This window comes from Syngnathoides biaculeatus, chromosome 17 (assembly GCF_019802595.1).
Source record: "Syngnathoides biaculeatus isolate LvHL_M chromosome 17, ASM1980259v1, whole genome shotgun sequence".
NCBI lineage: Eukaryota > Metazoa > Chordata > Actinopteri > Syngnathiformes > Syngnathidae > Syngnathoides > Syngnathoides biaculeatus.
In genome coordinates, this window is record NC_084656.1 from 17,269,940 (window position 1) to 17,283,478 (window position 13,539).

At 43.4% G+C, this 13,539-nt stretch overlaps 1 protein-coding gene across 2 annotated transcripts in view; it reads right to left on the bottom strand.

Annotated features, from left to right (window-relative positions):
* Positions 1 to 727: 727 nt before the first annotated feature.
* The window catches only part of npdc1a (neural proliferation, differentiation and control, 1a), a 30,342-nt gene continuing 17,530 nt past the window's right edge, over positions 728 to 13,539 (bottom strand). For both annotated transcript variants that reach the window (XM_061801824.1, XM_061801823.1), the window contains 7 exons: positions 5,012 to 5,125; positions 4,663 to 4,878; positions 3,578 to 3,644; positions 3,391 to 3,481; positions 3,179 to 3,258; positions 2,971 to 3,067; positions 728 to 1,690 (listed from right to left, as the gene is read on the bottom strand). In XM_061801824.1, coding sequence (XP_061657808.1) covers positions 1,619 to 1,690; positions 2,971 to 3,067; positions 3,179 to 3,258; positions 3,391 to 3,481; positions 3,578 to 3,644; positions 4,663 to 4,878; positions 5,012 to 5,125 — 737 coding nt within the window. In that variant the 3' untranslated portion in view covers positions 728 to 1,618. The remainder of the gene's footprint in view (positions 1,691 to 2,970; positions 3,068 to 3,178; positions 3,259 to 3,390; positions 3,482 to 3,577; positions 3,645 to 4,662; positions 4,879 to 5,011; positions 5,126 to 13,539) is intronic.

The window sequence follows — 13,539 nt, forward strand, 5'->3', positions numbered from 1 at the left end:
ATTTCAGTGTTCCGATAGTTAATTTTTTTTTTGTTTGTTTGTGCGCGGAAAACTCCTCAGACACGCTGTCACGTGATGCAATTCGGGCAATGTGGACCTCGGGAGTATCAAGAAGCTTTTGTGCTGCCGCTCCTGCCGTGCACATCTCGGCCACTCGGGGCAGTCTAACACAAACACGGATATATATATAGAGACGGTCACGCTTCTCTGTTAGCTGCAGTAAATTAGTCGCTCGCCACAGAGGATAAATAATATCGCATGTTCTATTGTGTCTACGTGTTTTTAAATCTACGGTTTGTGTTGTAATGTTTAAAGGGCTATAACTGCAACAGTGATGCTACCCGTTAGCATTTTTCCATTCTTTGTGAGGATGAAGCGAAACAGACTTTCAAGCTATGCCGTTCTTCTAAATACACAAATGCGTAATTCTCTTTATCTTACATTTATTTGAACAATAAATTGCAATTCTGATGGGATTAAAAATTTGAAGCCTATTTTTTGGATTGTTTGGTCACGATCTGCAAAACCGCTACTTGCTGTGAAGTTTCTCAAAATTTTGTCTGTGAGTCAAAGCAAAACAACATGGCCTAATTATGACTTGCACTTTATAAAAAAAAATACAGTCGTGTCACTCGTGTCATAAAGTCCAACATATTTTTTCTATATCTATATCCCACGCTTGGCCGAAAAAAGTCAAGAACCCGTCAAACAAAGAGAGTGATAATACTGACGTGGTAAAAAGTTTTATTACCCATCCTTGCTCTGCATATACAAATACCTATAAAAGGTGAACACTTTCACTCTTTTATGTACATTTTTGCAGCAGGAGGTTTGTTTTGGGACCGACAAGAGGACAGAGCAGGACAACACAAGATAGTGAAATTGACCACCGATACATCTATCAATATAGTCCATGTCCCCCCCCACCACCAGAAAATGTCATTCAAATGCTTCAGAGTCACCTGGATACATAACGAGAGGCAGAAGGGATTTTGCATTGCCATGATTCAAACACAGTACGGTCAAACCATGCAACAGACATCATCAAGTACTTCATATATTATATTTAAAATCTTCGTGTGCACCCAAAAATCAGTGATACTAAAATTTCAGAAATAGTACGTTGTAGATTTCCTGGTAGGAATGTGGCCGGGCCGCAAGCCACGTGTGACGAAACAAAGAAGGGCACCTGTTTTTCTGCTATTATGTAAATGTCGGTCGCGGTGCGTGCGGCGGCTCCTACGCGCTTCCCGCTAGTGTAATCACAGTCTTTGGGAAACAGCTGCAGAAATGACGGGGGAGAGAAATTGCAACCCAAAAAAGAAGAAGAAAAAAAAAAAAAAAAGTTTAAAATTTAATTGAGGACAGGACGCTTCACAGCAACAACTCAAGGAGAAGTCTTTGTGCTAAAAGACTTAAAATCCACAAAGAACCCCAACATTACACGAGGGTCATAAAAGCAGGAGGAAGGAGGCGGGGACGAATTAGTAAAGGGCCAAGAGAGAGAAACAATACGGATGTTTTTTTTTTTTTTTTTTTTTTTAATGTCTCGTCTTCTGCCAGGTTTCCTCCGTTTGTCTGCATGCAGTGTGAGTGTTTGCACGTGTGTGTTCAGCATTCACTTTTGATTGCCCTGATAATGCATGGTGGAGTCGTCGAACAGAGGGTTTTTCACCTCCATCTCGCCGGTCTGTGGAGGAGACAACACACACACCACACACACACACACACACACACACACACACACACACACACACACACACACACACACACACACACACATTTACTGAAGTTCAGAAAATCCAAACCCATCATAAATATGACCCCTGTTCACCATTTACAATGGTATTTTTTTTACATTGGTGGTCATGACCAAGTTCAACAATCAATTATGACAGTAAAAAAAAAAAAAAGTTGTGTGTGGACTCAGGGATCAACTCTGAGCCCCTTCCTGCTTGCTGTGCCTATGACATTGTACCAAGAGAGGAACTGTGGTACTCCGTGCGCAAATCTGGTGTGGCAGAGAAATATGTTGGAATAGTACAGGACATGTATGAGGGCAGCAGAACAGCGGTGAGTTGTGCCGTGGGTGTGACAGAAAAATTTAAGGTGGAGATGGGGCTGCATCAGGGATCCGCTCTGAGCCCCTTCCTGTTCGCTGTGGTAATGGATGGGCTGACAGATTAGGTTAGATTGGAATCCCCTTGGACCATGATGTTCGCAGATGATATCGTGATATGCAGTGAAAGCAGGGAGCAGGCGGAGGAACAGTTAGAAAGATGGAGGCACGCAATGGAAAGGAGAGGAATGAAGATTAGCCGAAGTGAAACACAATATATGGAGGGGGAAGAGTGAGGCTACAAGGAGAAGAGATGGCGAGGGTGGATGACTTCAAATACTTGGGGTCAACAATACGGAGCAATGGGGACTGTGGTAAGGAAGTGAAGAAATGGGTCCAAGCAGGGTGGAACAGTTGGAGGAAGGTGTCTGGTGTTCTATGTGACAGAAGAGTCTCCGATGGGATGAAGGGCAAAGTCTATAAAACAGTGGTGAGCCCGGCCATGATGTACGGATTAGAGACGATGGCACTGAAGAGACAACAGGAAGCAGAAATGGAGGTGGCAGAAATGAAGATGTTAAGGTTCTCGCTGATGGGATTAGCTCAGGGACAGCCAACGTTGGATGTTTTGGAGGCGAGGTTAGAGAAAGCAGACTTAGATGGTTTGGACATGTCCAGAGGCGAGAGAGTGAGTATATTGGTAGAAGGGTGCTGAGGATGGAGCTGCCAGGCAAAAGAGCGAGAGGAAGACCAAAGAAAAGGTTGATGGATGTTGTGAGGGAAGACGTGAGGACAGTTGGCTGTTAGAGAGGAAGATGCACGGGATGGGCTTCAATGGAAAAAGATGACACGTTGTCGCAACCCTTAACGGGACAAGCTGGAAGGAAAAGAAGAAGTCTGTGTGGACTCACCGGTGCAAGTCCAGGACACTCGTACACTGTGAAGTCTCCGGCCTCTTCTTCGTCTGAGGTGACCTCGGCATCCATGACTTTTTGTTCTGGTTTGTGACTGCAAACGGTGGGGGAGGGGGGGGGGTAGTGAGAAAATTACATACTGCAATTGAATATTTATTATTGAACAATAAAGCAAAGGCAAAAAAATACCGCAACCACCACCTACTTTCCAATGGACAGCATCTGCTGCTTTTGGTGCTGATAGTGGTACATTTGAGCACTCTGCGCCAACGTTTTATCTCCAATCTGCAGACAAGAAGGAGGAAGTGCCGAGTGACACTTTCAAAATGGAAGTGGTGCTGTTCAAGTCTACTGGCGTGGATTTTTGCAGAAGTGAGATGAGAGATTGAAACCCGGCGAGAGAAGTTTGGCGCGTACCGATTTTGCGCCACCTGCGGCGGTGGTCACACCTGCTCCCCTGAAGGCAGGATAGTCCACCTTCTGAGCCAGACGAGATTCTTTGCGCAACCTGCGTGGGCAGCATCGGGAGTTAATAACATCAAATTGGGGCTTGGGGGGGAGAGGGGGTGCAAAATGTGCTGAATGACTTCGTGTGGTTGCTTACTTGACATAGCAGACAGTCGCCATGATCAATGCAATGGTGCCAATCACCACAAACAGCGAGATTACAACTGCAAATGTAAAAAGAAATATGTAATTTTTTTACCCCTTCAATGGACATAATATAACATAATATAATATTGGTTTCTCCTCCTATGACTTGAGGTTCTGCAGCTTTGGTCTAAAAGTCGTCTACACTGAAACTAGCATGTAAAAGCAGTTCAGCAAGCATGGTGAATAATCGCTCTGAATTAATGGGACAGGACCACCCACTTAAAACAGGCTCAGGCTTGGGGAGGGGCTTAAATATTGGGGTATATTTTCTGGGGAGGGGTTCCCTTGAATGTCAACTATATATGTATATTACCGTACTTTCCGGCCTATAAGCCCTGATCTTTTCACACGCCTCAAACCCTGCAGTTTATGTGGTGATGTGGCTAATTTGTTCATTTTTTCCAACGGCCACAAGGGGCACTCGATCAGAAAAGGTAAGACTAACACAGGTGGACTATATGTGCCATGGAGGTGACTTTTACCGGTATGTTTTTTTTAACCAGCCCTGTTAGCGCTGCGCTAGCGTGAGCACAGTGCTAGCGTGTTGCTGCTATCTTACTGCCGTGTCTTAGAGATTTTTACCGGTATGTTTTTTTTTTTTTAACCGTCCCTGTTAGCTGCGCTAGTGTTAGCGCCGCGCTAGCATGTAGCTGTTGTGTTACTGCAGTGTCCCAGTGATTTATTTTAGTGTTTTGTTTTTTTTTTAACAGCTCTGTTCATGCTAATATGTTGTTGCTATGTTAAGCTAAGCTATTAAAACTTTGAAAACTCTGTGTACCATCTTTGTTATATAATATAATAAATATCTCGTGTTTCAACGTGGGCATTTGCGGCTTTGACACAAGTGCGGCTTATGTATGTACCAAATGGTATTTCCTTTACAAAATGTACTGGGTGAGGCTTATAATCAGGTGCGCTCTGCAGGCCGGAAATAATGGTAGTTTGACAGTCTTGCCTCCCACCAAAAAACCCTATTGAAGACTTAACAGGCATCCGGTACCATGACCTTTCGACGTCACGCATTGTGATACTCACTGATGATGATCTTGTCGTCCTTGTGAGCATTCTCGATAAGAGGGCCCCCTCGACCGTCTACTCCGGGGGGCTGAGGCGTGGAAGCGTTCCTAAGACTTGCTCGGCCGAAGGCCGCAGAGGTGCCGTTACGGGTTTCGGCTGGCGAGCGGTCCTGGCCCGACTGCCCCTGTTCAGAGGCGGCAAGCTTGCTTCCGGAGTTGGCGGAGACGACGTTGACTGGAGGAGATGCGAGGATTGTGCGACGGCCATAGCAGAAAATAACAAATCGGGAATGCTGAACGTCAGGTGGCAAAATGGAGAAGGCAACATAAACACGATCTGTTCGGTTTATGGACGTGAAAGCTCTTACCGGGAGGTTTCAATTGTGTCTTCGGTGGTTCAATCGCAGAAATTTCCTGTTTTTCGATGTATGAATGGATGAAATCGATCTCCTCGTCCAGGTCTGGGTAGAACTGAACTTTAGCTAAAAGACAAAATTCAAACATTTGAGTTACTGCAGATTCAGCATCATATCAGCGAGTCCCCCATGAAACGTTTCCAATTGGTTTAAATTGCTGTCGTTCGGCTCTCAACTGGAACACACAAGAGTGGGGACATACCGTAATTTCCGGCCAATAAGCCGCAAATTTTTTTCCCCACACGCTTTCAACCCTGCGGTTTACGCGGGGATGGGGCGCTAGCGTTAGCACGGCGCTAGGGTTAAGCATAAAGAGTTTAACGCTTGCGCCGCGCTAGCCTAAAACTCTTCTGTGTACCCAGGCTTATAACCAGGTGCGATCTGTAGGCCGCAAATAACGGTAACTTATTTTCTGTCAATTTTTTGTTTTCAAATCTCAAAATCCCTCCTGGACCTCTCGATGATCATGAGACAAGCGAGCCCTTCCATTGTCCATTTTTTTTAAAACCCTTGTTTTATTCCACGCCGTTCTTTCAGTGCGTTATTTGTTGTTATCGTGTTTAACCTTGTTTTTATTATCCTCTTTTTAAATTCTATTATGTGCAATTGTTCCATATTTTATGTTACTTCCCCCCCCCAATACTTTGTTAGGGATGCAATTAAAAGTGATATATAAAATATATTGATTTTAATTGAGTTCAGATCTGAATAGCCACACATTTTGGGTCATAATAAATGGGCCGTTCCTGAATTTATACAACTATATGATGGTCTTAAGTTAAAGCTAAAACAACTGCCGGCAAAAGGATGGATATATTATTTATTGCCCAATCCTCTTCGGAGCCCCCCACCTAACCAAAGTGACAAGAGAAGGCGTGTGCCTGTGGGTCTTGTCTTATTTGTTTGCCGACTGCTAGGGGAAAAAAAGGAGACAATATGAAACTGATGTTTAACAGCCCTTTAGTCCAGACAGTTGAGTCGCATTCCTGCGGTACAGGACGGGTCTCCAGAGCAACCAGGGCCCAGTGTGTGTGTGTGTGTGTGTGTGTGTGTGTGTGTGTGTGTGTGTGTGTGTGTGTGTGTGTGTGGCCGGTGGGAGGAAGCACAGCAGGGAGCAAGAGCAATCAGCAAAAACTTGCCTCGTTGGCGCTCAGTAAATGTGCCGCGTTGACAATAGATCCCAAAGCGGCGTGTTCCTGCTATAAAGTGGCCCTGCAATACATCATATTCTCAATGCAGCGGAACGGTGAATCAGAAAAACAATGTACAGTACCTTCAAATAGGTCACTGTGTCATTATTAATTCAACTACTCCAATGTTATTAAACGCATCTGCATCATTACATTAATGATTACAGTATCAGCATCTCCCCCCCCCTCCCCGCAGAGGGTCAATCAACCATCTGGCTCAGCTAACGTGCGCCAAAGCGTACGCAATGACAAACGAGCACTTTCACCGCCACCTTTGTTACGCCCCCCCACTCCCCAGCGCTCTGTTATACGGTGCACTTTGCGGCAGGTGTCTGAGCCGGCGCCATTGGGCCATCTGTGTACCGAGCAAGTGGCTGGGAGCTCCGGCACTGCTGGACCCGGCGTTAGTCGCTTTAAGTTTTCGCCAAGTGGTGCGGTCCGCCCTGACAAATGATATACGATTGCAAATACAAAGTACCATTTTTTTTTTTCTCCCATTTTGCTAACCCACTTTTCCGGCATTCTATGATGGAGTAGGGAGGGGTTGGAGTGCATTTGCTCAATAATGGCAAAGTTCTTCACGGTCAGGAAATGTCAGATCAAGAGTGGAGCAGCTACAACTCTCTCCGCTTTTCACACACACATCTCCTTCATCTCTTTATAAACATGGCCGCCCGTCGTCTTGCCCACAGTGAACGGGGAAAACCACAACTTTCTGAGAAACCTCGTACGTCTCATTGTTTGGACCCGGCGAGTCGCTTGTTGAGCGCTTCTATGAGTAATTCAGCTGTAATCCCGGACTGCGGTTGATTATTTACATCCGTCCATCCATTTTCTTTGCCGCTTATCCTCACTAGTCGTGGGGGGTTGCTGGAGCCTATACCAGCTGTCAAAGGGCAGGAGATGGGGTACACCTTGAACTGGTTGCCAGCCAATCGCAGGGCACATTGAGACTAACAGCCGCACAGACAATCACACAAGGGGGGAATTTATAGTGTCCAATTCATGTTTCATGTTTTTGGGATTTGGGAGGGTGGAAACCCACACAGGCACGGGGAGAACATGCAAACTCCACACAGGAGGGGCCGGGATCGAACCCAGGACCTCAGAACTGTGAGGCCAACGCTTTCCAGGTGCAACACCGTGCTCCCCTGATTACTGACATTTTATATATATATATATATATATATATATATATAAATAAAAGTGATTGTTTGTGTGGTTGACCACGTAAGAGAGTTTTGTCACTAGCTCGATAATGACTCATAACCCCTTGAGAGTGGCCTTGGGGGGCAGTCGGTTACGACAAACAAACAGTAAACGGCTCAACAGGAGAGCCACTGACACGCATGTGTGCTGTTATCTTTTCCCACTCAAAAACCACTCACTTCCACTGACGCACCAAGCCTCATAGTACACTACTCACACACACACACACACACACACACACACACACCACACACACACACACACACACACACACACACACACACACACACACACACACACACACACACACCTTACTTCCTTTGAGATTCTTCCAATGGCTTGTATAGCTACAGCTGGGGTGCGGAACTTTTTCTTTTTTTAACTCCCCTATCAGGGGCAATTTCACTTTTATGAAGTCTTCAAGGGTTTTACTCGAATGAAAAAAAAAAAAAACCCTCAACATTATTATATTTCTAAAAATTTTTGTTTTTGGTATTGCGCTGCATACAATGTACAGATATTGCAAAAAAATAAAATAAATTATTTTCTATTTTTGAATTAGCTTATAGTCAAATACTTGACAAAGGAATTTAAAAATACATTAGCAAATCCTATTAAATTGGTTTAAATAATTGAGAAAAGCAACTAAATCAAAGTCCTTTTGTGGATTAACATTTATACATTATCATCAACATACATTACTTCATAGGACGACTTACAACACATACTGTCCATTACAATCCTGCATGAACTCATTTTTTCTTTCTTTTAAGGCTAATTCAGATAGATTATAAAGTTTTGCAGCAAAAAATTATAGTCCAAGTGTAGCTCAATAAATGGGAAAAGTTCATTTGTTATTTCAGTAGTTCAATTAAAAAAAGTTTGTTTACATTGAATCAAATCATTTAATACTCCATCACGAGAAATTACATTATTTTATTAAATTAACCATTAAAATGAATCGAATCAGTTAGGAATTGCTCTTCAGCATTTTTTGTACTATATTTAATGACCCTGTAAATGTGGATTTCCCTTTTTGAAATTAACCACTGAAATAAAACTACCTTAAAAAAAATAGCATGCGTGTGTACTGTACATATGTGTGCATGCGTGTCTATAGGAACATGGACAGATGGCTGCGTTCTCATGGAGCTTAATACCCGTAGTTCAAAGTTGAACGCTGCTGCCGCCTTGTGGCCGATTCGGAGAAAGGTGCGCTGAAATACACTACAGCCAAAAGCAAAACGCGGCAAGCACCGTGAGGGAGTCTCTTATAATTGGTGTGCTCTTTTCACCGTGTTTTAATTTAAAGGTCGACAAATGGTCGAGGGGAAAGATAAGTGAGGAAAAAAAGTGTCACATATATTTATTTCTATGTTAACTTCATTAGCAGTGACAATTGCTATGCCTCCAATAAACTACCCATAAAAAAAAAAAAAAAATCTGTCAATCCATCCATTTTCTATCGTGTTTGACGTCGATAGAGTAGCAGGTGAGACTTGGAGTGAGTGGGAGGTAACACCCTGTAGCCTTTTGGGCATGCTCCTTATATATATATATATACATATTTGGACATACTTTCCCCCCCCCCTGTGAAGCTGTTCATCTGTGTAATGTTCTAAACAGGTCCATTTTTTTTTCTTTTTAAGAATTCCTCAACCTTCCCAGTCTTTTGTTTCCCACTATCTTAGCTTTTTGCAATGTATTGCAAATTCAAAACGAGAGAATATTTGCAAAAAAACAAAAAAAACAAGAATGTTCTAAGATTAAATATCAGGTCTTAGAAGTGTATTCAATTGAATGTAGGTAGAAAAATATTTGCATAGTATATATTTTTTTATTTACATTTTACACAATGTTTCAACTTCATTGGAGTTTGTCCATATACCAGTCTAAATATTAATATTATTATTATTTTCCTTTCGGCTTGTCCCGTTATTGGATGGCAAAATAAGAAAAAGTAAAAATACAGTTTTCAACAAATGCTAAGAAAAATAATCTTTTTAATAATTGAACATGAGATGTGATAAACGTGGTAATCATAGTGAGCGAAGAGATGATCATTTTTCTGTGTACCACTTGGAGATTACGGGCGACGTTGCCACGCTGTACATTACGTAACGTCATAACAAGATGATGCTTCACAAATGAAAGTTGGGTGGGAGTGTGGGGATCGGCTTGCGTGGATGCGATGCGGAGCCGTCCCGCATACGCAGAGAACGAAGGACGCTTGCGCAACGACGACGGCTCAGCGGCACGGGGACAAAAAGCGTGTTTGCGGTTGGAAGGCCACTCCCGCATGTCAAACACATGCCGGTTTGCTTTTTGGAAGGCGGCGTCCCACCTCGCTGTGCTAACCCGCGGTTGTCCTACTTGCTTTTCAGGCGACGAAGGTGACATTTGAGCTTGAGAGTCCACACAGAATGCAAGCGTGGGAAAAACAAAATGGAGACACGAGTATATGGAGTACATGGGGTTATAAAAATTAAAAGATGGGGAAATGTTATAAAATATGGAGATGTGAATAAATGTGAAATAATTGCTTCCCTTAAAGGGTTTTCTGAAAGAATAGTGTTTGTCTGTCTGTGGGAATTTTTGTCCACTGATCCTTTCTCACGGGGATTCTTCTCCATAAGACTCACGGTGAAACATAATAGCTTTTTGTTTATTTAACGTTTTACACTGAGTACAGCCAAAAAGAAAAAAAAATACCTGACTAGCATCACCATCTTGACCAACATTTAAATCACACGAGGAGACAGAGGTTTTCTTCATTTTAAATTATTGCAAGCCACTGGAACATGATACAATTTGCACATAGGCTAGGTTTACATAAATAAATGTATTTAAAAGAAACTATTCTTAAAGAGGCGACACGGTGGAGCACCTGGTAAAGCTTTGGCCTCACAGTTCTGAGGTCCCGAGTTCAATCCCGGCCCCGCCTGTGTGGAGTTTGCATTTTCTCCTCGTGCCTACGTGGGTTTTCTCCGGGCACTCCGGTTTCTCCCACATCCCAAAAACAGGCGACATTAATTGGACACTCTAAATTGCCCCTAGGTGTGAATGTGAGTGCGGCTGTTTGTCTCCATGTGCCCTGCGATTGGCTGGCAACCAGTCCAGGGTGTACCCTGCCTCCCGCCCGTTGACAGCTTGGATAGGCTCCGGCACCCCCCGTGATCCTCGTGAGGATAAGCGGCAAAGAAAATGGATGAATGGATAGCATTTAAAGAGGCTTCAATTACACGTGAATGAAAACAAATTTTAATTTTACTTGAGTCAGGCGACAACATATCAGGTAGCGAATCGTACTACATTCCACACTTTACGACGTCCCAGGATTTACATTTATAACCGAGGAGCTGTTGCCATGGCTACTGTATGCATTGCAGAACCAGATGCGCATTTGCCATTTTAGATCCTTCAACCGCTATCACATCAGTGACATCCGAGGGGAGGTCTCCGTACGAGCGTCGTAATCATAATGTCATATAAATACCACGTCGACATAGTAATGACAAATTCGCCCTCGCGTCCGTGTGAACTGTTATGAGTTACACAATTTAGATATACAGTCGACAGAGAAAGTCTACACACCAGTGTTTAAATGGCATGATTTTATATGAAAAATGACACCCTCCCATTTCACAAGCATTCTATTGTGACTGATTAATTTTGAACACTCCCACAGCCACACTTTTGTGTGAGCGCATTCCCTCACTTATTTTTCACTTCCTCTCTTGAAAAGATGTTTTTTGAGTTATAGGTCACAATGGTGCAAAACATGTGGAAACGAGTTTTCTTGGTCTCATTTCGTTTTTATATGTCATAAAACCTATCAATTGGACAGGTGTGTGAACTTCTTATACCCACTGTATATCCATCCATCCATTATCCAAACCGCTTATCCTCACAAGGGTCACGGGAGAGCCAGAGCCTATCCCAGCTAGCATCAGGCGAAAGGCAGACGACACCCTGAACTGGTCGCCGGTCAGTTGCAGGGCAGATATCGACGCCATCACTGAGCGGGAATCGATCCCACGCTGCCCGCACAAAAGTCAGGCGTGTGTACCACTACACCAAAGTGACTCCCAGATATTTCTTTTATGTTCACTTCTGTGTGGCGTTGCCACCAGTAATTTCAGCCAAGTTTCTACTGTACACTCGCCCCCCTGCTGCAGAACCATCTGAATTATTAATCCAAGTATGCACACATTTACTACGAAACAAACACACGCACAGAACCCACGGACACGCGCAGCGATAGGTGGCGTGATTCAATTCCTACACTTAACGCGGAGCGAGAGAAAGATTTATTTTTGCAGCGTGGCGCTTTTCTAAAGTGACATTAAATTTAATTAAGCGAAAGCGAGCTCGATGAGACCAAAGCGGTCGAAGTCGGCACAGTGCGGGGGCGGCGCACGTGTTTGTTGCAGCAGCAGAGGCAGGGCGAGATTTCAAAAAAATAAAAAAATAAAAAAATAAAAATCCCACGAGCGTCACATCACACTGCGCCATATTTGCCAGAAACACGGATGACGGGAGGAAGAGGACGAGCGAGCTGGCAGCGTCACGGGGGTGCGGGGAGGAGAGAAGGAGAGAATGGCAGGAGATACACGAGACAGTCACAGACACGAGGAATGAAGACATTAAGCCGAGATGGATAAGCAAGGAGGGGGAAGAGGCCGGAAATCAATAGCCGATCGAACGGGAGAGAGCTTGGCTGCGAGGGAGAGAAGTGTGTGGAGTAACAAACAGGAGAGGTGGCAAGATGCAAAGGAGAAATAAATTATTTACCTTGGCTAAAGACTTTTTTTTTTTTTTTTTTTTTTTTTTTTAAATCATACACCCTTCGCCAATTCGCATTCACCAATTTGCATTTTGGTGGTCTTTCTGTCACACGTAAAGATGCTGCCAAAGCTGAGGCTAATAGGAAAGTAGTAATTGGTGTCAAGGAAGTACAGCAATAGATCTCAACTGTTCTGAGGTCCCTGTTCAGCTACGTTTAAAACGGGTTTTAACTGAAGTTCAGAACAGTATTCAAGATGTACGTTTTTGCTCAGTTCACAACCGATTAAAAACTTCAAAACTAACCAATGACTAAGGTCTTGTTATTGCTTGACTTGCTTGTAAAGCGCCAAAATAAAATCACCATTGCTCTGTATTTTGGACCACAAGTATTTGAAGTCGTCCAGTCGTGTTTTACTTCGGCTAATATTCATTCCTCTCCTTTCCAGTGCGTGCCTCCCTCCATCTTTCTAATTATTCCTCCATCTGCTCCCTCCAAGGGGATTCCAGTCTAACGTCGTCTGTCAGCCAATCCATTTCTACCGCAAACAGGAAGGGGCTCAGCACGGATCCCTGATGCACTCCCACCTCCACCTTAAATTTTTCTGACACTGCTATTCTGCGGCCCTCATACACGTCCAGTACTATTGTAACATATTTCTCCACCACACTGGACTTGCGCGTGCAGTACCAAAGTAACTAACTAACGGGACAAGCCGAAAGAAAAAGAACAAGTGTAATGCTGTCAAATGGATTTACAAACAGATTAACCCAGATCCTCACCAAAACATTTTAATATTTTATAAAATAGTTTTGTGGAAATTGTTTTGCAAAGTTACAAACTAACCATACGTGTGATATTGCATGTAAAAAAGGAAAATGGAAAATGATAAGAAGACAAAAAAAAAAAAAAAACGTGACTTAACGTCATTATTAAAATTGATGTAGATCTGCGCAAAGGTTTATTTCAGGCTAATGAGGTTTCTGTGAAGGTGAGTCTGCCTGAGAAAACAGAAGAAAGAACCGGAGAATATCACGGCTCCTTCCCTCATTTTTTTTTTTTTATTTCTTATATATTTGAGAAATGAGAACGCGCCATGTGACCTTCAAATGTCAAGCTATTCTCTCGTGAGACTGGATGGGTACCAGACGTCGTGCCAGACACGGACGCCAATTTAAGCAACGCGCTAATCGTGCTCTTACATTAATCTCGTTTCCGTCGGCTGGTCAAGTTTAGTTGTGCACAGACGTGAAGGATTTCTTTTGAAAACATATTTTTTAGGACTGCGCATTCTT